A 25,651-nucleotide genomic window follows, 5' to 3' on the forward strand; every position below is an offset into this window, starting at 1 on the left:
GGCACCTGTGGCTGTGGATGGGTGGGATTGCAGTGGTTCAAGCCGGAGACGGGACTGGTTCCGTATGTACGGAGTCTCTCTGTGCCAGGTTCGGAAGGCTGGGTGGGGGCATCAGGGTGGTGAGGAGTGGGTGGGTTCCTGTCCAACTGGGAGAGTCTATGACCCATCTGCCCTCCAGCCTTTAGATGTCCCTGCTCGCTGTTCCGGGCAGAATGTGGCTCCAGGCCTCCTGGGTGATGTGCATGGGATGCTGGTACCTGGCACTGAACGTGGGTGGCCGAAGGTGTGTGATACAAGAGGCTGAGCTCAAGGACTCCTTTCTGTAGTGCTCAGGGCTTCCCTGTCTTCATTGTGACCTCAGCTCTCCATCTCTCTTTACCCATCTGTAAAGTGGGAATGGTTGTAACTACCTCCAAGAGGGTTGTGAGCTTTGTGAGGGATGCCATGCTTAGTGCCTGGCACACAGTAAATGCTCAGGGAGAGTTTCTGCCCTCGGGGTCCAGTCCCCTGCCAGGGTCAGGGCTTTCCTCCAGGAGGAGCCCTGGCAGCCTAGACTCAATTAATAGGACGGTGTTAGATCTGGCATTGGCAGTGAGCTCTGACCTCCCCCTCAGACCTGATGTGGCTCCCACCTGCCAGCATCCACCAAAGAACAGGTCCCCACGGTGCTGGAAGCTTGACCTTTCAACTTCGAGCTTCCCGCTTTATTGTTAGTGTTGTTATTGTTCCATAAGCAATAGCTAATGATCGGAGAAAAATTAGAAAATACAGGTAAGTAATAGAAAGAAAATGCAAATCACCAATAATCCTACCACCCAGAAATGACTTTCAGGCATTTTCCTGATGCATAATCTGTTCTTCCACCCTCACAGTGGGTTGTGGGCATCTGTATACATGTCATCCCCTGCAGCTTGTCGAATGGCTACAGAACATTCCATCATGCCCCGATATTCTGTATTTTAACTTGCTCAGCCAAACCCCTATTGCTGGGCAGTTGGGTTATTTCTGTTTTTCAGCATTGTAAACAGTGGTGTGTTGGAAAACTTTAATCCTTCTCATGAGATTAATCATTGATTCCACCACTGATGTGAGCCTGCTTAGGGTCAGGCCTTGTACTGGGACAGAAGGTGCCATGTGGGGAGGTGGCCATGGCCCTCGCCCCCATGAGGATGCCCATCTGGGGAAGACAGACCCAGCATGGAGCGGTGTGTGTGGGGGTCTTTGAGAGCCAGGGAACAGCACTGGCCCAGACCTGGAGACTCATGGGAAGCCTGTTAGGGGTGGGGACCTCTCAGGTAAGACATGACGAATGCAGGAGGAGAGAGGCCCAGAGCAGAGAGAGCTCAGGCACTAGGGGAACTAGAACTTCCCAGAAATCGGTGCCAGCGTTCCTGCCAGCCATAGTAACGGCACCTCCCACGTGCTCGACACTTGGTAGTTGTTTTCCAAAATACCATTACATCTGTCCCTTTTTGGGGCAGGGATCGCTGGCTTCCTTTCTTCTAATGGGGACACAGGGGCAGAGTGAGGTGTCTGCCCCAGGTGAGTGGCTGGCAGACCAGGCCCTCCTGCCTGCGCCAGCCCAGAGCAGGCCCAGGAGGCTGGAGTGCAGGATCTGCTCGGCTCCGGTTTCCCGGGCTCTTTGCAGGTGCCGTATCATCTGACAGAATCCTAGCAGGGAGCGAAACTGAGGATCTGAGCTTGGATGACAGCCTTGGTTTGCATGACGGACAGGTGGCCTTTTCTGGTGCTGATGTGTGACCTCGGGCTGGCCTGGCCGGCTCCAGCCCCAGGCCCAGCCCTGGCCTCACTCGTGCAGGAAGGGCCCTGCCTGTTGGGCTTTACTGGGATTCAAGAGCCCTGGGCTGGGAAGGGTCTGTCCCCAAGCTCCTCCTGTTTTTTTGTTTTTGTTTTTTAAGAGACAAGGTGTCTCTCTGTGGCCCAGGCTGGAGTGCAGTGGTGTGATCATAGCTTACTGCAGTCTCAAACTCCTGGGCTCAAGTGGTCCTCCTGCCTCAGCCTCACAAGTAGCTGGGACTACAGGCAGGCGCCACCATGCCCGGCTGTCCTCCTATGTCTTAAGATGCCTGGGAGACTGAGTTGCAGAGCTCTGGTATAATCTCACAATGGACAAATGCTTATGTGCCAAGTGCTATGCTAGGTGTTGGGACTATGTCATGAACTAGACAGACAGGGTCCCTGTCCTGGTAGGAGAAATGGACACTGAACGATGAATTATTAAAGCAAAGTGGTGCTAACGACTAACGGGGATTCTGACCTGAGTGAGGGGCTAATGACAGGGACAGTGCCTTTGGCACCCCAGGCTGACAGGTGGAACTCAGCATCAGTTTGATCAAGGCTGAATGGTAGGCTTCCCTGGGCCTGGCAATGTGTTGTGAAGGGTCCTTGTCTTATGTCGCCATTGGAGGACATCGGGGCCTTCAGGGTCTGGCACAATGGTGTCCAAACCCTTCACTGAACACATGGGAGGCAGAGGGCCAAGAAGGGTGAGAGGCTTGTCCCTGGTGACCTAGCAGCAGTGCTCATAGCCCTGTGTCACCACCTCACTTCACTGCCCAGTGATGGGGACAGTGAGCCCATTCCCATGCATGCTTGAGGGACCCCTGGGGAAGCAGACACAGAACTTGGCCTGAGCAGAGTCTCCCAGGAAGCACCCGTGGGGGGCCCTGCAGGCACCTGGAACAGGGAGCTGGAGGCGGGCAGGGCTCAAGAGGAGATTTGCTCTCCCATTTCCTCTTCTGGCTCTCTCTGGAGCCCGAGGAGACCTGCAGCTGGTGACCCGAGGGTGGGGCAGGGCCTGCGTCCCTGCTGGCCAAGCTCAGAGGGTGGGCCAAGGCAGTCCTGCTATTTGCATAAACTTCCCTGTCCTTGTAAAGCGTCTCTCCGTGCCCCGGCGGCCTGGGATTGGGTTTTCTCTGGGCCAGCTGCCGGCACATGAGCGAGTTTTCACATTGGCTCATCTTGTCCCCCAGCGCACCCCCCCGCCCGCCGCCCTACCTGGCATGAGAAGACAGAATCCCTCCCTCACCTCCACCCCACTGCTGCGAGGACCCTGGGAGCCAGAAGCTGCAGGCAGCAGCATGCATGCACGTGCGTGTATATGTGTGTGTGTGTGTGTGTGTGTGTGTGTGTGTGTGTGTGAGTGTGAGTGGTGGGTGGGCGGGGAGGAGTCTGGGCTCCCAAGGCAGCCTGGGAAGGAGCCTGACTTGCACGAAGTGAGGAGAATGTTGGCATTAGAGGGCGCTTGGCTAGTGAGATGTGCAGGGTTTGTGGGTTTGTGTATCTGTGTTTAGACCTTTTCCACTGGGGTTGGGCTGGCACGTAGCCGGTGTTAGTTCTTATTGGAGTAGCAGCTGGCATATATTGGGCTCCTAGGGACAGGCAGGCAGGGTGCCAGTGCTTCTCACACATCTTCTTTAGTCCCCACAACTCTTTGAGGTGGGTGCTCTTTGGCCACCCAGCCTTGCTTGCACACTTCCAGTGATGGGGAGCTCCCTACCTCCTGGGGTCACTGGTCCCATACTGGGCATCTGAGACAGTTAGAAGCCCTCGCTGGAACCCTGTCTTCGACTTGAGAACGGGCTCCAGCTTGGCCAGGGCACGGCTGTGGTGGGGCCCCCCAGCGTCTGCTTTCCTGGGCAATTATCCCACTCTGAGTTTTAGGGAGAGGAGCTCGTCCTCCCTCCTTTTCCTTGGCAGCTCCTACCTGTGCCCAGCCCTTTATATCTTCGTTCGTCACATCCTAAGTAAGTCTGCAACTTAATGTTGAAACCACAGAGGTATTTTCCTTAGCATCGATCTGGGTGTCTTAGTCAATGCAATAAGACAAGAAAAAAAAAAAAAAGAGAAGCACAAGATACCGGGAGAGCCTCGTGGAGTTCAGGCCTTGGGGCCAGCGAAGCACATTCCCGTCCGGTGCCTCCCTGTGGCCTCTACCCTTGAAGCTGCCTGAGGGAGCCGAGCCTCGGACGGGCAAGAGGCTACTTTTGAGTTGGTGATGGAGCCGAACAAGGACTTGGGGCCCTCGGTTTCCCCAGCTGGTACCGTCTCTGGTGATGATGAGCCGGCGTCTCTGGTGACTGCTGCGGCAGCTAAGAGGGTGGGTGGGAGCCTCCCCGCTGCTGGGCAGAGGGGCTGTGCTCCGCCGAGGCTCGTGCTGTGCGTGGTGTGCGGTTTGCCTGCGTGTTTCTCACTCCACTTCCCCTTTCTGATTCACTAACCTCCGAGGGATGAGGGCCCAGCGAGGTCGCACTCCAGGCGTGTCACCTTCCATTCCTGACTGCCCTGCTGAAGGACCAGGTAGTTGCTATTCTGGTGGCCCTTTGCTGGTCCCCATTTTGTGGCGGGAAACAGATCACTGAAAACTGCCATTGGCACTTGTGAAAGATCCGACTGTCCACGTGACCCTGCATTCCTGCCACCAACACTCAGATAGGTGGAACTCAGTCATTGCCATTGGTAGTGCAGGCCCACATGTGCACAGGCCCTGTGGGTTTACTCATTTCTTTGAATCCTTGTGACAACCCCACAAGGTGGGCACTGCTGTCACTTCCACTTTACAGCCAAGGAAACCAGGGTTCAGAGAGAATTAGGCCACATGCTCAAAGCCCTATAGCCAGCGAGGGTGGAGGGAGGATTTGAACTGAGATCTGACTGTAGGAACTTGACGCTGCGCTGATCCATGAAAGAGCCCTTCGTGGGACAGGAGGTACCAGTATGCATTTCTGGAATGGACTGTCGCTCTCGTGCACGGCTGACTTTTGCATTTCCTGGGTCTCCTGCTTGGCACCCTCTCCCTCCCCAGCTTCCTGCGTCACCTCACAGGGACTCCTGTCTTGGCTGCTACGTCCCTCTGGGAGTCTCCTGTGACCCTGCAGACTGGGTCAGTCGCCTCCTGGGCTTCAGTGACCTCCTGTGCTTTTCCCAGTCAGGGCACTTAGCCACTGTTGTTTTTTGTTGACAATCTGTGTCCTTCATTAGACTCTTAAATCCCCCCATGGCAGGGGCTGGGTTTGTCTCGCTCTTCCCTAGGTACCCGGTGCCCTGGGGCTGGTGGATGAATGAATGAAGCCTCCGGGAACCTTGCCTGACCCTGGCTCTGCCGCCATCTGCCATTGTGGCCTGTCCTGGGCTGGCTGACGGAGGACATGGGTTCCAGGCTGGGTCCCATCCTCAGCCCTGCCTCTTAGTGGCAGTGACCTGCGGGTGCCACTCTCAGGCTGGTCATGGGAGCATCCCAGGGCAAGGGCTCGTCAGCAAGTTCTTCCTGGACGTCCCAGGGTCCAACTCCAGGCGGGACGCTGAGGGGAAAGTTGGCGGTGTGTCCTCAAACAGGCACAGGGCAGACTGAGGTGGGCACTGCCAGTGTGAGTGTGCCTCGTCAGAGCTGCAGGCTGTGGACTTGGGCTGAGAGGGGGTGTGCTAAGGAGCACCAGGGGACAGGGTATGGAGTGACAGCAGCCAGGCCCCGTTACAAAGGCTCAGGCTCAGGCTCCGGTGGGGGTGGTGAGGATGACAAGGGAGGAAGGGAGGTGAGGGATGTTGCTGAGAAAAATGGGTGACTAGGTGTGAGGGGGATGGAGGAGAATGTTTGCAAAATTACTGTCATTGATCAGCCACCCTCGGAGGTGGCCTTGGCCATGGCAGCGGGTGGTGCAAGACAGCAGCTGAGCGCACCCTGGAGTGTGGGTCCCCCCTGGGGGGTAATGCTGCTTGGCACCCCCTGTCCACCCTCCCCAGGGCAGGTCTGTGTTCCCAGACAGCCGGGATGCCTGGCCCTGGGCTCCCGAACGTGCCCCACTGCGGCTGTGGCTCCGGCTGTTGCCAGGCAGGCAGGGCAGGCAGGGCGGCCGGGATGAGAGGGCTTTTGTTTCCCTCTGTTTGTGTCGAGACGGGATCGACTTCCTCCCACTGAGGCAACTCCAACATAAAGGAAAGGGTGGCCCCGGGTGGGCGGGCCTTCCGTCTGCTTTTTTGGGGGGAGCATTTCTTTGGGTCCCCCCCACGCCAGGCCCTCCTGCCTGAGAGCTCACTCTTCCCCCCACACCTGCTGTGGCTGAGCCCTGGTTAGACATTTGCTCACGGCAGGGTCTTAAAGGCAGCTTTGTGAGAAGCCCCGGCTGGGGCTGGCTCCTGGCTCCACCGCCTCACCCCCAACCTGCCTCCGTGAGGAGGGGACCCAGCCAGCCCACCCTGTCCCAGGCCCCCGGTGGCCTCCTGGGTGACCATTTGGCATCTGAAGCTGGATGGCCTTCCACTGGCTGTTCATTCAGTGCTTGCTTGTGGATCACCTGCCTGGGCCAGGCAGGAGCTGCGTCCGTGGGAGCCTCACAAATGAGGCCCCAAGGAGAAGGCCAGGGCTGTGGGTGGAGGCCGGGATTGTCTGGGGGGGGCGCCCCAAAGAGGTGGCCTGCGGGGGCGCTGGGAGAGCGTTCCAGCCTGGGGACCCTGAGGCCAGAAGCCAGATTTCCTCCTCTGGGTGTGAAAGTCCCGCTGCCTTCTTTCTCCCCAAGCTGCTCTCAGGGGAGCTGGGCCACTAACGGGGTGATGGGACCCTCGCAGCTTTTCCCCATTCCCCCAGCCTCAGTTTCCCCACTTGCCCAAAGGGAAAGCTTGGACTTGATCGTACAGGTACCTTCCCGGTCCACTGGCTGGTTATCAGAGAATGCGACTGGTCCACTAATGAGGGAGCGTGCCACGGCAGGGATTCCACTGGTGCCAAAGATCATGACAGCAGCCATGTGCCCTTAACACACCCAGCCTTTGACTGTTGTTAACAACAAAAGCCAACATCTCCTGAGGCCCCTGAGCCACCATGGGAGGTAGGGGAGACTATGACATTATGCCCATTTTACAGATGAGGAAACTGAGGCCCAGAGAGTCCATTCTGAGCTCAGAGTTTGCTTCTTCCTTTGAGCTTGGCCCCAGAACATGCCTGCTTCTGTGAGAAACCCTCTGTCCTCCCCCAAGGCCAGTGCTGTGCCAAGTGCTGGGGATACAGAGTGAACAAGACGCTGCTGTGACCTGGGAGCTGCCACAGAGTGAGGAATGGCCTTGCAGAGTCTGCAAATGCTTCTGAGTGTTCTCTTTCCTGGCACAGTTCCAGGTGCTGAGATACAGCAATGAAGAAAAGCCAATTTGGGTTCACATTGCAGTTTCACTCTTACCTGTGTGATGTTGGGCAAGTCACTTAACCTCTCTGAGCCTCAGATTCCTCATCCATAAAGTGGGTTTTTTTTTTTTTTGGTTTTTTTTTTTTTTGAGACAGAGTCTTGCTCTGTCACCCTGGCTAGAGTGCAGTAGTGTCAGCCTGGCTCACAGCAACCTCAAACTCCTGGGCTCCAGCGATCCTCCTGCCTCAGCCTCCTGAGTAGCTGGGACTACGAGCACCACCACGCCCAGCTAATTTTTCTGTCTTTAGTAGAGACAGGGTCTTGCTCTTGCTCAGGCTGGTCTTGAACTCCTGACCTCAGGCAATCCTCCTGCCTTGGTCTTCAAGAGTGCTAGGATTACAGGTGTGAGCCATCGCGCCCGGCCCATAAAATGGGTTTACCAGTTGGTCTCGGTGAGGGTTAAATGCATAATGTTGATGATAATTGTTAACATATCCTGGATCTGCCTCTGTGCCTGGCACTGGGCTGTTACATGTTATTAGCGTAACTATATGCAAATGGGGAACTGCAGATCGTTGTGATGGAGGAGATGGCGTGTGAGTAGGGCCGTGCAATCTAGCTGAGGTTTTGAACTGTGGAGACAAGGGTGTTCCGCTAGCCGTGGAGGTAGGAAATGCCCGGGTGGGGCTGGGAGGGAGGCAGGATTAAGGTCATGGACCTTGGATTTGATTCAGTGTAATATGCACACAGGGCTGCAATGTGCCAGGTTCGTGGTGACAGGTGAGTCCACAGTCTCCTGGGGCCATCGGAGCCCACTGAGATCCTTTACAAAGTGCTTCATGTGATGATCTTCTGGATGGTTCTGTAGCCCTTGGAGTCCAGGTTCAGCCAGCCTGGTTCAAAGCCCGCCTTGAATTCCTGCTCCTCTGCTTGACAGAGCCTGACCTTGAACCTTATAGCCTCTGTCTCCTCAATGGGGGTGATTCCTGTACCATCTCTCAGGGGTCGTGTCAGGCTCAATGTCAAACTGCAGTAAATCCCCCTTGGCGCACACGGCCCACGGGGTAAGCCCTGGGTGTCTCCAGCCAGCACGGGGCCTCACTAGCTGTGCCACAGTGAGCGGGTTCCTTATCTGCTCCGTGCCTTGGCTCCTCGTCTGTCCCTCGGGGTGACGACAGAGCCTCCGTCCCTGGGCCACTTTGAGAGTTGGGTGTGATCTCGCACATCAAGGCCCTAGTGCAGAGCTGGCACACGCAGGGCCGGGCGCTATCTTCATCGGAAGAGGTTTTTCCTTGTTAATAACTGGCCTGAGCAGGGGTGACCCAGCAGAGGGTCCTTTCAGGCCACCTGAGGCCTGCAGGGAGGGAGCCCGCACGTGGCAGCCGCCGTCCCAGCAAAGGACAGCGTTGCGCACGTTCCCTCCTCCCCAGGACACAGCCAGGCCCCTGGGTGGGTCCAAACCTGCCTTTCTGTGTGGAGCTTTATTGCTCAGTGGGCGGTGGCTCCTGCTGGGGGTGGCTCTGGCTCGAGATTGCCCCTCTGGCCTATTGCTCTGGGCTCCCTGCCCTGTCCCAGGAGCCGTGGTTACTGCCTGCGGGAGTCAGATAGGGAACAGACCTTTACCCACTGGCAAGTGGGGTCCCCCACACGGCCTAGGGACTTCCCCGGGGGAAGGACAGGGCAGTGGAGAGTGGAGGAGCGAGCTTAGCAGAGGAGAGAGTGTTCTGGCCCCGGGAGCAGCCTGTGTAGGACCCAGGCAGCCCAGGGGCCCGGGACACACCGAGGAGCTCCGCCTTTATGCCAAAGGCAGTGGGAGCCATGGGCGGTTTCTGAACAGGGGAGGTTCAGACCGCTCCCTCTGGCTTCTGTGTGTGGGAGGATCTGAGGGAGCCAGGACGGAGGGGCAGAACTTTGGAGGCCGTGGCAGGCATGAGAGGGGGCGGCCTGGCTGGGGGCGGACATTAGGGGTGCAGGCTGGGTCGAGCTGTGCTGGCCTCTTGACTGGGCCCTGGTCAGCGAGGAAGCGCACCTCCCCCTGATGGCCGTGCTCTGGGGAGCAGAGTGTGGCCGGGCAGAATCCAACAGGCCCTGTTCCTCTAGGGCCCGGAAGTGGGGTCCCAGGGACCTGCCGTTGCTGTGCAGGTGCTCCCAGACTACCGCTCCTTCTGGGGTGGGACATGGAGTGACTCTGGGTCAGCCCCTTGGCCTCTCTGGTGCTGTCCTCCTTCTGGACAAGAACTGACTGTGGGGACACCCAGCGTCCTGTCTCCCTGGCGGTGGCTCTGCAGGGTTCCCGGCTGCTGGTTCAGGCTCTTGTCACGGGCAGACGGCCAGTCTCCCTCTCCTGCGGCCCCATGGAGGCTGTCATTACCCCTCTCCTGGCGTCCCACCTGATTACAGGTCCTGAGCAGGAGCTGTGTGTCAGCCTTTCCAATGGAGGCCACCCACAGGCCATGCTGCGTGGAGGCCCTGCCCCCGGAGTCCGGCAGCCTGGGAGGTGGGCATGAGATGGATTTGCCCTAACTTTGGTTCCCTGTTAGACTCAGACTGGTCGGTGCCTGCGTCATTCATAAGTTGTGTGTCCCTGGAGAAGTCACTTAACCTCGCTGGGCCTCAGGGTCCTCCTCTGGAAAGTGGGAACAACGTATGAACTGACAAGTGTAAACACAGTGTTAATACTGTGCTGGGCACAGAAGTGATGACGAACAAATGGCGGCTGCTGTTATGTGTCGATAGTGATGGGTGGTCGAGTAGAAAGGCCCTGGGCTGGGCACTGGGGGTCTGGCATGCCAACCCAGCTCTGTTGGGACATGCTGTGTGACCCCAGGGGAGTGCCACCCCCTCTCTGGCCCTCCACCTGTTGTCCCAGGTGGATGTTGGAGGTGGTGGTGCTTCAGATAACTCCATGCCACAGGGAAACTGAGTCCCCTCCCCTCCCCTGCCTCTGCTGTTCCCTGGGCTCTGCGGTGGGTGGGGTCGTGCCCCCAGCTACCGTCTTCCCCCGCAACCCAACCGGATGCTGGACCTGCTCCCTAGTGCTCTGGGAACCCGGCAGGCAGGTTCTGAACCCGCCCCACCCTACAGGGTGCTGCTGCCTGGTTTCTGTCGCAAACCTCTCAGCCCTGAAGCCCTGAAACCGGGCTGGGCCTGGGTGAGACATGTCTCTGGAGCCCACTGGAGGGGCCGGATGAGCCAGGGCCAGGTCTGGCATGGTGCCCCCAGCTTGGGCCAAACCAGGGCTGGGACTGGCCTGTGCAGCCCCTGAGGTTGACACGAGTTGGATATGGTCACAGCTGGAGATGGCCTTCTTCGTCCTGGCCCCCATCTGCATTGGAGCAGGGCTTCAGCCTCAGGCGCCAGGTCTGGACCTGGGTGCAGATCCCACTTCTGTCCCTCCTGGTGCCACGACTTGGCCGGGATCTGTTTCCGGGCCCTGGCCTCCATGTGAAACATTCTACCAGTCCAGCTCCACCTGCCCTGGGGTTGAGTTGAGGATTTGGGGGATTGAGCTAGGAAGGGCACTTGGCACAGGTGTGGCGTGTGCCGAGCTCAGGGAGGGCCATGAGAAGGCAGAGAAACTCCTTAGCTTGGCATTCAAGGCTCTCCGGGATATATCCCTCCCAGTCCATGCTCCAAGAACCCCTGCACGCCTTTCCCCATTCTCAGCTCAGCAGGCCCCTTCTTTCAGTTTCCCCACCTGCACCACGGACCCAGTACCCCATCCCCCAGCTCCCCACGGCTCTCAGGCCACCTGGGGCCGCCCCAGTTCTTGTCCAGTCCCCACTATCTGTACAGGAAGAAGCGTGATCCTTGACATTGTTGTCAGTTTGGAAAATCAGAGATCAATGTTCTGCTGCCTTGGCTGCTGTTGTGGCTGGGCCTGGGGCTGGGCCAGGCGGGGGGTCACTCAGCCTCTGTGTCAAGGGCCTCTCCCTGGGTTAGGGGAAGCTTGGACAAGAGGCACGCACAGGGCGTGCCTCCTCCTGGCCATGGCAAAGCGCTTCACCCTCAGCAGCTCAGGGATTGTCTCATTACCTGATCAGGTGGAAACTGTTCCCATTTTGCAGTGGGGGAAACAGGCTTGGAGAGGGGAAGTGCCTTGGCAAAGGCCACACGGCTAGTAGGTGGCAGAGCTGGGACTTGAACCCAGAGCCCACCGCCCAGGTGGAGATGGTGCCCAGTCCTCTCCCCCGCCCTTCCATTCAGCCCGGGGGGCTGTGGTTCGCCTCGGCCAGAGCTGACTCAGCGGCAGCTCACGGAGGTGCCGAGGCGGCTGTCCGGTCGGTTCCTGGGGCCAGGGCAGCACTGATTAGATTGTCGTTTAGATTTTAGGTCAGCTGAGCGGAGAAGGACCCACCCACTCATTTTAGAGGCAGGGACATTGAGGCCCAGAGAGGATGGACGCAAGGGAGGATGGACGCAAGGATCCAGTGGGTGTGAAGTTCTCTGCCAGCCTGGGCCAGAGGGGGGTGAGCTGAGGCTGGAGACCCCAGGCTTTAGTCCTGGCTCTGACACTCAACAGCAGTGTGACCTTGGGAAAGTCCCTTTGCCCTCTGAACCTCAGTTTTCTGTAAAATGGGGACAGTAAGGCCTGCTTTGCCTGCCTCTGGGGCGTGAGCAAGGGCCCAGCAAGAGAAGGTAAAGCCGGGCTTTGCAGGCTGCACTGCGGAGCCGCGGGGAGGCCACTGGGAGGGAAAGGCTTTGTGGGCCGGGGTCTTTGTGCAGGCTTTGCTGTGAGACGAGGTTCCAAACCCACTTCTTTCCCCTTCAAGGCTGTGTGGCTTTGGGTAAGTCACTGGGTCTCCCTGAGCGTCATCTTATCCGTAGAGTGGGGAGGATGGTGCCTGCTGGGATTACGCGGCTGTCGGAAATGCAGGGGGTTCTCGATGGACAGGCGCACCTGGCAGACCGGGGCGTTCTGGGGGCAGGGTCAGGACTGGCTGGCAAGGGGTCCCTCTGAGTCACCTTCAACAGCCCCAAAGGGTTGCAGTCTCTGGAGGGGCAGAGCCATCCTACGAGCCACAGAGCACCCCTTGTCCAGCCAGATCCCGGAAAGGCCTGGCTCTTGGCTCCAGAACAAACCGTTGGCTGTGCGTGTGCGGGTTCGTCCTGGCCCTGCACCCCGGGAAGTGGCCTCTTCAGAGCTGAATGGAGACGTGACATGGAGACAGAGACCCTGGGTGGGCAGTGGCTCCCTGAGTCGCAGAGGGCAGTGGTGGCTGGGCACAGATCAGGACACTCTGCTCTCAGAATTCACAGTTGCCTGCCCTCTTGGTCTAAGAAGGGAATCAGGACCCCACAGGCAGGCCCCTTTTGTGACAGCTCACTTAGGACTCACTATGTGTTTGTTGACTGACAGAGTGAAATGACCTTTCATGAGCCATTTACTCACCCTGAGCTTTGGTTTATATACCTGTAAGGTGGGATGTTTATTTACCTGCACTCACCTCTGCGGCCACTGAAGAACCTGAGAGTGTGTGTTGGAGCAGAGAACAGGTGGAATAGGTGGGCCCTGCATCTGACAGGTGGGCTACCACCTCACTGGGGGGATGTTGTTGGCAGGGGGGCACAAAGGGCAACAACAGATGGCCCCGGGTGCCAGTAGAGACTGAGCCCAGCCAAGGTCAGGTGGGAACTTGGTTCCTGCACATGCGCGCGCGCACACACACACACACACACACACACACACACACACACATAACACACATGCACACACGTGTACCCGCGGCCCTGCTTGCCCGCCTCCTCGGTAGCCTGTGCCATTTCTCCCAGTGGGTACTCCCTTTGGTCTCTGCTAGAGACCGCCTCATCGTTATTGGTGTTATTACTTTGTGTTTCTTGTCCTGGCTCTTTAGAAAAAATCTTTATTGGATTTTTTTTCGAACTACAAAAGTTATACCTGCTAATAAAAATTTCAAACAGTCTCTTGCTAGTGTTGTTATAAGCTGAGCACCATTGTGACTAATAGTGACGTTTACAGAGGCCCAGGGCTGAGCACTGCACGGCTCTCCACACCTGCAGAGCATGGTGCTGGGTTCTGTTAGACCCACTTCACAGAGGAGGAACTGAGGCTCTGGCAGGGCCAGCGTCTGGCAGAGCTGGGACTCCGGCCCCACCCTGTGCTCCAAGCCACCCCCACCCCCCACCTTCTCATCCAGCAGCACCTGGGGCTGAGTCAGCCTGGGGAGGTGGGGAGGGAGGAGGACGGAGGACGAGAGAATGTGGAAGGCGCTGGCACACACCCTCAGGCCCCGCCCCAGCGCAGCTACACCTTGCTGGGGCCGCCCAGGGCCACTGCCTGTTGCTTTCTGTCATCTGGGGGGAGGGATGCCCCGTGTGGCCCTGCGGACACTTGGCAGAGCCAGGACTGGGAGGGTGTCTGCAGGCTGCGTGAGCCCAGGTGCACCCCGCACCCTCTGTGACCCAGCTTCTCCCCCAGGGTGGTGAGCGGTGGCTTCAGAGGCCCTGCCTGACATCTGCCCCAAATCCATGGCACATGGTGTCTCCAGAGGCTGCAGGAGGAAACAGGAAGAGCTGGTGTGGGCAGGGGCGGAGGAGAGAAGGGTGCCCAAGGCCCCAGGACCACCCACAGACACTGAGGCAGGGGTGCTGCAGTCCCTCCCGACAAGAAGGGAGCTGTGGGGTGCTGAGCTGTGTTTGCAGGGTGGGGGCTGTGGGGACCCCCGTGGCGAGGGCCTGCCTGGGTTGTGGCCCCAGAGCTCAGCGGGCAGGGGGCATGGCCAGGCCCAGCCCGGCCTTCCAGCTGAGGCTTCCCCAGGGCGGCGGTGCCCACCTGGGTCCTCTTCCAGCAGGGTCTGGCCAGAGGCTCCGTGCGTCCCTGTTCCCGGATTCTCCCCTGTGGCCCTTTGTCCGGGCTGGATGCCCCCCAAGTGCTGCCGGCCTTTTGGGCCCCTCTGGCCCCCACGCCTTGGCCCTCCATGGTTGAGTCTGCATCCCTGGGTTTCTGGATACTTCCTTTGTAGTGAGCACGTGGCGCTTCCTCCCAAGCTGGCTTAGGACATCTCTCAAGAATGTGCTCGGGGCTGCCTCTGCCAAGAAGCCAGCCATGGCCGTTCCCCACAGTCCTCCCGGCCCTGCCGCGCTAATGCTGGGCAGAGCCGGCTCCCCGCTGCTGCCTGGGCACCGTCCTTTCTGTCCTTAACCCTTTGCAGAGAGCTGTTGTCCCCCCGCCCCTCGCCCACTCCGCCAGCGTCCTGATGCCCGCCCTGCCCCCCTTCCCTCGTTCTGACTCAGTGACTGTTTGGTGACTGGACCTTGGACGGCTCCCCAGCTCTCCCTCCTGTTGCCGAGCACCTGCCTGAGCCGGGCCTGGCGCTGGGGCCGGCAGTGAGCAACAGGGGGCCAGGCCCAGCCTGCAGAGTTTGCCACCTGAGACAAGTACTAGCGCCCCCTGCAACCTGCTTGGCTCCTGAGCTCAGGGAGCGGGGCTGGGTGGTGAGGGACCCCTCCATCTCCTGTTTGTCGCTTCCTCAGGGCTTCTCGAGTCTTCCTCTCCAGCCCACAGCCCTCCCTGCCTCAGTGGGACGTGCTGGCCTGCTCCTGGCTTGGCCTTGCCCCTGCTGTCCCCTCCCCAGCCCAGCCCGGGGGTCCTTCCGAGCCCAGCTGCTTCCCGCCTGGACTCAACTCCCGGACTGCTGGGCTGTGCGGAGCGGCCGTGGGCTGAGTCCTCACACCTTGGAGCTCCCTCCGGGCTCGGCTCCCGAGGGTCAGGGTGGTAGGTTCCAGCCATTCGGGAAATAATGCCCTAGACATATCAGGGCTGGTCGGGCCCCCAGAGTCGTGGCCAAAGGACCCTCAAGACCCGTGGGCCCAGGGTTGCCCATCCTGCCACCATGTCGGTATTTAGATCATTAAATATGACATCTGATTTTTAATAAAAAGTTTAGTTTATTTTGTCTCAAACAAGGAGCAGTAGAATTAATCAAAGTATGCACCTAAACTATCAACACGGTTTTGCCATCTTAACGGTAGCTTGTTTATGCCAGTAGCGAAGGAGCCTGGAGAGCCAGTGGTGATGAAATCGAGAAAGGCATTTTCCACAGCTTGTTCAGTATTGAATAGTTTTCCTTGCAAGAAGTGGTTCAAAGCCTGGAAGAAGTGCCAGTCAGTTGGTGCAGGGGCTGGTGAATACATACGGTGGGTGACAGAGAGTTTCCAAGTCCAGCCTCTGTACTTTGAGCAGCCTTGTTTGTGCAACATGTGGTCGAGTGTTGTTTTGCAAGAGGATTGGCCTGTCTCTATTGACCAATCTCAGCTGCTTAATCGCAGGCATCCTCACCATTTCATCCAACTGGTTTCAGTAGGAATCTGCTATAATCCATTGACCAGGTTTCATGAAGCTGTAGTGGATAATACCAGTGCTGGACCGCCAAACAGACACCATTAGCTTTTTTTGATAAATATTCAGTTTTAAACTGTGTTTCAGCACTTCATCTTTATTTTTATTTTATTTATTTATTTTTTTAGTAGAGACGGGGTCTCGCTCTTGCTCAGGCTGGTCTCGAACTCCTGAGCTCAAACGATCTTCCCACCTCGGCCTCCCTGAGTGCTAAGATTACAGGCGTGAGCCACTGTGCCTGGCCTGTTTCTATTTTCAGTTCTGCACTTCATCTTCATCCAACCATTGTGCTGAACACTTGATTGTCAAAAAGAATCCATTTTCATCACACGTTAGTCTACAATACAGTGTAGAAATGGTTGACCTTTATGTCATGACAGCAAAGAAAGGCAAGCTTCGAGATGATTTCTCTGCTAATGCTTGTTTAATTCACGTGGAACCCATCTATCCAGCCTCCTTACCTTGCATATTTGTTTCCAATGGTCCAATGTTGGTGGAACAGTAACGTCAAACCTTGCTGCTAATTCACAATAGGTTGAGATGGAGCTTTCAGCTCCTCGTTATCCACCTTGGTCTCAGGTGGCCCACGTGGCTCATTTTCAAGATTAAAATCACCAGAACGGACCTTCTCAAACCATCGGTGTACTGTGCGTTCATTAGCTACGCCCTTCCCAAACACTGTAGATATTTTGAGCTGTCTGCACTGCATTGTTTCCATGATGGAACTCATATTAAAAAATATGAATTTTTGACTTATCCATAGTTTCATAAAAATTGCTCTAAAAAATACTTTGAAAGACGATCATAAGCCAAACCATGCATTTGAAGACTGAGGATGTACCTTCACAATAAACATAAAACAAGAAGTGTCAAAGTGAAATGTCTGTCAAACTTAGTACTTGAGGAAATCAGACACTCCATACGTAATAACGTTTATCAAATGTGCACTGTGTGCTCCGCAGCATGGGGTCGGGACAGAGCCCCGGAGAGAACCCTGGGTGCGTGAGCCTTCTCATCCCTGAACTAGGAAAACAGTGGCCCCAACTCCCTAGGGTTTTCATGAAGATTCTTTGGGATCATGTGTTTGCAACTTGTGCAGCCACAGGGTTAACAGCATTCAGGGCAGCTGTGACGGCGGTGATCATTGATTGTTGGCAGGTACCACTGCCAGCCGCCATCCTTTTTCTGCTCTGTCCCCAGGTCATGACCCCATCTCCCCTGCACCCCTCCTCTGCCTCATCGTTTCTCAGAACAACTCCCACGGTCCCTTAGAGGTTCTGGTTGTTTATGGTTTTTAAAAAATAGGCATTCAAAGCAAATTCCTCATTTGTTCTCCCCTTCCTCCCCCAAACTGGAATCTGGACAGACGTGACCTCATTCCAGGAAAGGGGCACCCAGGCAGGGACGGGTCTGTGGAGAGGGGGTGGTGGGCCGTGCTGCCTGCAGAGGGCATGTCCTGCCACCGTCCCCAAGGTGGGGTTAGGGGTGTGGGCAGACCTTGGGAGGGTCAGGTTGGGCTGAGCCCCTGGGTATGAGCTGTGGGACGTGGGAGGTGGCATGTGCTCTCAGCCCTACCATGGGGGCTGGGCCCCAGGACTGTATCCCAGTTCCACCACCCACTAGCTGTGTGACCTTGTGCTAGTGACTTAACCTCTCTGGGCCTCAGCTTCCTCCTCTGTAAACTGGGGATAACAGGGGTTCTACCTCACAGAGCTATTTCATTCCACGGCATTTCATTTCATCCTCTCGATATCTCTGGGAGGATGAAATGAAATGCTGTCCTAGCCAGGGACCTTCGGCTACAGGAGAGGCAGGGTCCTGTCAGCCCCTTCTCCTCTGAGAAGGACCAGGTCTTTGGAATCTGCCATCCAGATGGACAGGTGGCAGAGCCTGTGCAGCGTTGTGTCCAGCCCTGGCCGTGTGCAGGGGAAGCTGAGGCCCGGAGAGGGGCGCTGCTTGGTGCAGAAACCCCAGGTCTGGACCAGGAAGCCTCTCCCCTCTCCGGGCCTCAGTTTCCTCATCTGCACCCAGGGAGGCCCAGGCAGCCACGCGGGCCTGTGGTGCTGGGCAGGTCTGGAGGCCCCAGGACTCACCTTTTCCATTCAGAATCCACTTAGCAGCAGGGAGTGGCAAATGGCCGGTGAGAGCCAAAATGTTGGTAATGTGGTAGATGAATTGATTTTAGACTGTTCGTTTTTTATTACGAGAGGAATCATTCGAGTGCTGTAGAGGGGGGTGAGCGGCAAACGGCTCACTCTGCACCCTCCACGCCCCGCGGTCCTGCCCTCCCAGCCCTTCTCCTGCCCTCCCAGCCGTCGTGGGCCGCACGCACAGGTGGGAATCCTTTCTCGGTGGGCTGATGGGCAGCAGCTGATCCCGTAGCTCACTCTCCACATGCAGCAGAGCTGGGCCCCTTCTGTGCTGGGGCTTCCCGGACCCGAGTGGGTTCTGTCCGTCTTCTTACTGTCCGGGTGAAGCGCTGTGCACTGACCATTCCCCAGAGGTGCACATTCAGCCACCTCCCCCCATTGCCCCGTGCACAGGGCACTTCGCCTCCGGATTCTCATGCGGGTTCTATGGGGCAGATTCTTAGAGGCGGGAGCGCGGCATGGAAGGACGCAGCACCCTCAACGTTGTGCACGCAGCTGCCGGCACCCTCTGAAAGGCTGTCCCCACGGCGCCCAGCTCTGGGTGACGGTGCCTGTTCGGCACACCCTCGCTGGTCTGGTGGGAGACAGTGAAGTCTCGGTTCGGTTGCGTTTGGTGCTCTGTCTAGGGCACTGCCCGTCCTCCCACCTGGAGCTCACCCTTTGCCTCGGTCGTTACTTTTGCAGGAAACGCGCGGCTCCAGCCAGAAGCACAGCGTCGGAGGGCGAGGAGGCTGTGCACACGGGGAGTTTGGGGCTTTGCCAACGTCCTTCCTGGGGGACTCACACTCTGTCCTTCCCTTGCAGAGAAAACCGGGAAGATCCTGAGGGAGTTCCTGCACTTCTACGAGGACCAGTATGGCGTGGCTCTGTTCAGCAGCATGCGACACGAGATTGAGGGCACGGGGCTGCCGCAGGCCCAGCTGCTGTGGCGCAAGGTGAGGGGCGCTGGGGGTCAGGGCCGGCTCTGCCAGCCGCCCCCTTGCCACATGGCCCTGGGTGAGGGCCTCCACTTCTCCGGGCCTCAGTGTCCCATTGTTGCCATGATGGTCCCTCGTGGGACGCTTCTGAATAGACTGATAACCCAGGTCGGTCAAGGCCCCTTCATTTGCTGTGGGTGGCTCCCTCCAGCTCAGCCCCTTCACCCTTGGAGTGGGGCTCTGGGGGTTCAAGGCAAGTTCCTTCTCCCCCAAGAGCCTCAGTTTACTCATCTGCCAAATGGGATGAGAACACCTCCTTCACGGAGGGGGTGGTGGTGGTGCCAGGACGGGGGAAGGTGCTGTCACTAGCCTTGTCCTAATCCCGCTGTTAGTAGCAGGACTGTTTGCCCAGGGTGATGGGAAGCTGCCTGGCTCCAGCCCAAGGGCGAGCCGGGGGAGGCAAGCAAAGCCTTCTGGGGGGACCCTGTGATGATGTGGCATGGGGCTGGGGGGGCGCGGACAGCAGGAGCACAGGTGTGGCTCCGTGTCCTGGCCGAGCACTCAGGGTGAGAGGCCAGCCCCTGCTCCCCTGGGGATGGCGCAGGGGCCTCTGTGTCAGCCTGGGGAAGTCCCGTTTGAGGGCACCACATGTCCCAGGGCTGGGGTCGTTCCCTTTCAGCTACCTTCACCCTCTGCCCCCTGGATGGCCAGGGGCAGAGGAAGGGGTGACGAGGAAGGTGGCCCGGCTCTGCGGTGGCTGAGAGGCGGCCCTGGGGCTGCTCGCTCCTGGCCAGGACTGCTGTGCAGAGCACCCGCGGCCTTCCCTCTGGGGAGTCGGACTGGCTGAGCCAATTCCCCCTAGAAGTGGGGCACGAGCCAGGTCTGCCGGGGGACCGCAGTGCCCGGTGCTCAGGTCATTAGTGGCTGAATTGCCATGATTGGTGGGCTGTGGAGTTGTCCTTGCTCTCCTGGCTGCCCTCCCCTCCCGGTCCCGTTGGCCGCCCGCGTCACCCTGTGCTTGGCCCTCGGCATGCTGGGGCAGCGCCAGGCAGGAGGGACGGAGCCCGCCCTCCCGAGCCCCGCGCGGCCAGACGCAGCGCCTGCCCTGTCCAGCCCTGGGGTCTGGCGGGGAAGGACTCTGAGGACCTGTGCCCAGATGCTGTCAGTAGCTGGTGGCTCGGGCAGTTGATTCAACCCCCCAGGCTCAGACTCCCCATCTGGCTAATGGGTTCCTCCTGCACAGGGCTCTGGCAGGATTCGGTGAGCGACTAAGCGGCGTGTGAGGGGGAGCAGGTGGAATCACTAAGCGGTTTGAATCCTGACTTGCTGTGTAACCTCAGACACGTGGTGTCCCTTTGCTGAGCCTCAGTTTCTCTGGCTGTAAAGTGGCTTTCAGAGAGAAGAGTCATCATGGGGCTCTGAAGGCCAGACGGGATTTGGATTATTGGGAAGGCCCCTCAGAAAGGGGACAGGTGTGGGCAGGACGGGGGCATAGCCGGGACCAGGAGAGGCAGCAGAGCAGAGAGAAGCCGAGGGGGCCCCAGACTGGGAGGTTTGGGTCTGTTTCACTCCCCTCCCGCAAAGCAAATGGCTGAAAATGTGCCTGTTACCATGAGACCGGAGAGGCAGGAATCCGAACAGCTCTCTTCAGAGCTGGCAGTCACCTGACCTGGTTTGGGGATCTGTTCCCCTTGGTGTCCTCCCAGCTGGAGGAGCAGCTGGGGCTCCGGCAGCGGGAGAGCTGCCCACAGGCTGGAGACCCGAGGTCTTTCTGGAGGAACATTATTGACTAGTCAGGTCAGGTGCTGGGGCCACACTGCCCTCGCTGGCCCCCCAGATGCTCAGGGAGACGGACAGTCTACTGCCATTTACACAATAAAATGGGAGCCACGAAGATGACAAGGTAGCGGTGGACAGTGGAGGCCCGACCTCAGCTGGGTGGCCCCTGAGGGCTTCCTGGAAGAAGGGCCATCTCTGGTGAGGCCTTGACAGTAGAGGGGAAGAGGTTGCTGGGAAAAGACTATCAGGCTGATGGAACGGCAAGTGCGAAGCCCCAGAGCTGAGCTTTCCAATGGTTTGTCCAGGATGGCGGAGGCAGGACTGGAGCCAGGCTTCTGTCTGCCAGCAGGGGCCCTTTCTGCAGGGACCCACGGCCTGCCAGGAGGGGTAAGTCAGGACGGGGTCGGAGCCTCTCAGAGCATCACACGCCCCTTTGCTTTGGGACCCAGGGAAGGCTCTTCCCCTGGCATCATGGCATTATCTCGACTTGGTGACAGCAGAGGGGCCGAGGTGCCTGGATGTGGCCTAACCTGGGTGTCCGGCAGGTGACACCTGTGTGGTAGGAAAGGAAAGGAGGCCTTGGCACGCAGCCTGGGCAAACAGGGCCAGAACTGGTCCCCATCTGGAAAGAAATGTCACGGGCAGCCCAGGTCCCCATTAATCCAAGATGGTGGGGACTGGCTGATGGCACCAGGCATTTTCCTTGCATGAGACACACCTTTCCATTCACGAGGGCGCATACCCGTCGTGGGAAAGGCGAGAGTGGCGTGTGAGCAAGGAGAGTGAAATGAAACCCACATGCCCTGAAAAGCAGGATTTGGTCGTTTCACTCCCTGCAGGCCTCCCAGCTGAAACACGACTCTGCCATTTGAAAATCTTAAAAATAAAACCCAAACCCTCAGCCGAGAGCTGCCCCAGGGTCTGCATGGGGCGGGGTGCCGAGTGCACCCGGGCTGGGAGCTCGCTTCTGCGCAGCCTCCCCGGACCAGGTCCCTGAGCCCCGTCCCTAGGTCCATCCCTAGGCCCCCGGGGCTCCTCCCCAGGCAGGAGGACACAAGCCCAGCTGTGGTAGGAGAGCTCTGTCTGCTCTTTCTTTCTAGAAAAGATGGGGACTCGGGATTTGAGAGCTGGGCTTAGGAGGTCTAAATATGGGCCACTGAGCGTGGACGCCAAGGGCAGCTTTGTGGTTTGGGCAAAACCCACTGCGTGCGGGGGAGGGGTGGCCGGGGAACCATTTTCTTTTCCTGAGAATATTTTTATCCCAGAGGAAGCCGTCTGCAGGTCCTATTGTCTGAGCACAATGGGCTCTCCTCTTCCAAGAGTGCTTTGTTTCCCTTGAAGAGCAACAGGGAGGGAGCTGAGGAGCTGGGGGGGGGGGCGGGGGGGGACATGGGGAAGGGCGCCAGGGTCAGATGAGACAGGGCTGGGACCACAGAGCGGGGAAGCCAGGGAGGTGGCACACAATTAAAATAATACTTTTCCTCATTATTGCATATAAGTGTTTCTTTTTGCAAAGGGCATCGTTATTTATCATAGAACAAATAGAATTTGCTAAGAAACAGAGAGGAACACCGGACCTTCCTGACTTCCTCCCATCCAGGATGAAGCCTCTTCTACTGTGGCTTCTATATCTCCCTTCTAGAAGCTTCCTGGTGCTTGTCTGCTCAGAAAGTGCTTGCACCTGGATGGCCATGGCTTCAGCTGGGACTCCTACCCCCAGTGTCAGGGCTGGGAGCCCATCCCCAAGTCAGTCCGTCCAAGGGCTGGCAGACTGTCACAGAGTCTGAGTGCTAATAGTGGTCACAGCGGCTCCCGCGTATTGTGTACCTACTACTTGTCAGGTGCCAGCTGTCACTGTCCCCATTTTACAGACGGGAAAACTGAGGCTCAAACTAGGCTAAAACATGCCCAAAGTCACACTGCACGTCAGGCAGAGATAGGGCTTTGTAGGAAGGTCTGGGCATTTCTGCAGCCCACGCACGTACGTCACCAGCCTGCCAGGACACAGGTCAGACATCAAACACCCCAGACTGAGACCCCCTCCAGCCCCACCCAGACTCAAGGAAGCCGTCTTGTCAGCTGTTGGAACTGGAGCTCTCTGGAGCCACCTTGTTCAAGTTTTTGTTGCCCTGAGGGGAAACTGAGGCCCAGAGCCAGGGAGAGACTTGCCCAGGCACTGTGGGTGTGTCCCTATGGCTGGACTAACTGCCCTGCACCGTGGCTGCAGCAGCCGTGGGTCGGTAGGGGAAGCTGCCTGCTCCGCAGATCCAGCCTGAGGTGGCTGCGCCCGCCCAGGGCCAGGACGGAGTGGGAGACCCTGGGGAGCCCCTTCACTGCCCCCGAGCCTTGCTCTTCTCTGCTGAATGGACACCTTCCTGGGGGACCCCATTCCCCACCTGGGCAGCGGGGGAGACCCGGCCTCACTTCCCACCCCTGTCACCCTCAGGTGCCACTGGATGAGCGTGTCATCTTCTCGGGGAACCTCTTCCAGTACCAGGAGGACAGCAAGAAGTGGCGGAACCGCTTCAGCCTCGTGCCGCACAACTACGGGCTGGTGCTGTACGACAACAAAGTGGTAAGGTCCCCATCGGCCGCGATGTGGCACTGAGCCCCCCTCCTCCCTGGCCGCCACTGGTGCTTCCCCACACACACCCACTCCTAAACCTGAGGCTACAGACCCTGCCTCACAGCCTGCTACCGGGTGCCACCCCGCACTGTCACCAGCCCCAGAGCACAACCTCAGCCCCTCATCTCCTCGAACCACCTACTCCCTGGGGCCCTTCTCTGGGTGGCAGTTCACTCTTATCTCTGGGGGGCGCTCCTGACTCTCTCCCTCATAACCGTCACTCGCTCCTCCCCCTCCTGATCTTGAGTCCCCCTGTCCCTCAGTCTCCAGGGCCCTGAGCCCCAGTTCCTCCCCCCACCCCCGCCTCCTTCCCTGCTGGGCTTCCCACCTGTCCTCAACCTCTCCCATCCGGGCTCTGACAGCCAGTGAGCCACTCCCCGCCCTGCCGTGGTGGATTTCTGGAAGGGATGGCAGCTGGTTGTGCCTTATCTTTGCTTTGGGCCCTTGGGGTTGCTCTACCTGGTTGTGCCACTAAGTTCTTCTACCAAACATTTCTCCAGAGCAGCCAAAAGGACAGGCCTGTTCCCTCTGGGAGCAACCTCCTGCCCAGAGGAGTAGCATGCATCAGAATCGCCTGGAGGGCTGTTGCAAAACAGTTGCGGGGGGCCTACCCCCAGAGTTTGATTCAGGTCTGAGGTGGGGCCAGCAATTTGCATTTCTAACAAGTTCTAGGGTGATGTTGACGACCAGGGACCACATTTTGCCAATTATTGCCATAGAGGTTCTGAGCCACTTTCAGGAGTGTGTTGAATAGTGACACCCAGTGGCCGAGAGCTGCATGGCAGCCCTGCTGTATGAGCTATTACATCAGACCTGCTTTCCCCCATCTGATGTAAGAAAGCTGAGTCTAGACCTAATTCTCCTCCAAAGGACACTTGTGTGACTCTCAGAACCTGGGAAGTTGGTGGAAAGTCCAGGGTAATGGTCAAAGGCCCTGGGCTCTGGAGGCAGCTATCCCTGGTTCATGTCCTAGGGCTGCTAGTTCCCAGCTGTGCTAACTTGTGGCTAATCCACCTGTTTGGATTGTGTGAACTGAGACATGCAGTGCCCTTAGCACACTGCCTGGTGTGCAACCAACACGCCACTAGCGGAGCTGCGGGTAACAGGCGACGCAGCGCTAGTGATGATAACAGCCACCCCCTCACCAGGCACTGTGGGTTATCTCTCGGTCCTCACGTAGCTCATGGGGTAGGGACAGTGGCCACCCTGGATTTCTAGGTGAGGAACTGGAGCATAGAAGGTCAAGGAAGCTTGTCCTCAGCTTCACATAGACACTACTCAGTGGAGCCAGGAATTGAGCTCAGAGCCCGGGTCTAGGTTGCTGCACCATGCTGTCGCTAGTCACTGTGGCAGTCGGACTCTTCCTCTTCCCTTTGATCCTCTCCTGCCTCCTCCCCCTCCCCACCTTGGGCAACAACACTAAGTAGGGCTCTGGAGCCAGAGTTGGAGATGGGATCTGGGCTTGGCCACATGCTTAACCTCAGGGGCCATCTCTCTTGCCCCCGCAGGCCTATGAGCGGCAGATCCCACCCCGAGCCATCATCAACAGTGCAGGCTACAAAATCCTCACCTCCCTGGACCAGTACCTGGAGCTTGTTGGCAACTCCTTGCCAGGTAAGGAACTACCCACCCCACGCAAGATGCCCTGCATAGGCCCCAGGAGCCTGCCTGGGTGGGGCACTCTGACTCCGTTGTTCTAGGCCCCTCATTTGCAGCGAGACCAGCTAAGTGTAGAGCTCTTGGCAGGTGCCAAGCACAACCTGAGTCCTCAAAGGAGGGCCTTGTGGGCCTGAGAGGAGGGGCTTTGCCGAAGGCCACATGGTGGTTGGGGCTGGACCAATGTGGGCCCCCACCTGAGTCCTGGTGATTGCTGAGCTTTCTGTCCCACAGCGTCGAATGGGGACCTCACTCTCTACCCTCCCACCCCCCGGAGTCCTCTAGAGCCTCTGGGAGGAGACGGTCGGTGACCCTGCTTGTAAACTGGCAGTCGACACTGCACTTGGGAGGAGTTTTTCTTCTAGCCAGCCTGTTTCTACCTCACCTTGGTGGAGCCTCTGCCCAGGCCTTACAGGGGCAACACCTGCCTCTCAGATGATCCCTGGGAACTGGGGTGCAGGTCCCAGTGGGGGTAGAGAGCTTGGTGGGAGCCTGGATCCCGGCCCTGACCCTGGCTCCGTTTTGCTGCATCTGCTTGGGCAAGTCACATCCCCCCGACCCTCAGCTGCTTCCGCATCTGCACACACGGGCGCCCGGGGGACTGACCCCAGGTGCTGTGCGGACCTGGGAGGTGCTGCCGCACCCAGCCCAGCACAGGCCGACCCAGAGCCAGGGTGAGAACTGTTGTCGTATTACTAACAACAGTGGCAGGGTCACAGCCCAGGGCCAGCTATCTCGCTAGATCTTGAATATCTACGAGGGCAAAATAGAGAGAAAAATTCCTTTAGGTTTATTCTGTTTCCCCCACTCCACGTGCCTTCCTCCCCCTTAGACATTTAAACCCACTTTGGCCCCCGCAGCTGGAATCTGGAGGGAAACCCAAGAAAGCTGCACTCGGCCTTTGGACCTGAGGGCTCCGACCTGTGTCACTCGCGCCCCACATGCTGCGTGTAGGAGGCAGGCGGGTGTGACTTACTGCCAGCCCAAAGAAAGGGGTCTACACACATGCCAGATTCCGAGGTTCTTTTAGC

General features: G+C 58.2%; 1 protein-coding gene across 1 annotated transcript in view; it reads left to right on the top strand.

Annotated features, from left to right (window-relative positions):
* Nucleotides 1–25,651, top strand: part of NIBAN2 (niban apoptosis regulator 2) — a 51,126-nt gene that overhangs the window by 14,140 nt on the left and 11,335 nt on the right. Inside the window, exons 2-4 of the mRNA XM_045563380.1 lie at nucleotides 18,447–18,577; nucleotides 22,785–22,913; nucleotides 24,473–24,578. Coding sequence (XP_045419336.1) covers nucleotides 18,447–18,577; nucleotides 22,785–22,913; nucleotides 24,473–24,578 — 366 coding nt within the window. The remainder of the gene's footprint in view (nucleotides 1–18,446; nucleotides 18,578–22,784; nucleotides 22,914–24,472; nucleotides 24,579–25,651) is intronic.

Source organism: Lemur catta, chromosome 10, assembly GCF_020740605.2.
Source record: "Lemur catta isolate mLemCat1 chromosome 10, mLemCat1.pri, whole genome shotgun sequence".
NCBI classification, from domain to species: domain Eukaryota; kingdom Metazoa; phylum Chordata; class Mammalia; order Primates; family Lemuridae; genus Lemur; species Lemur catta.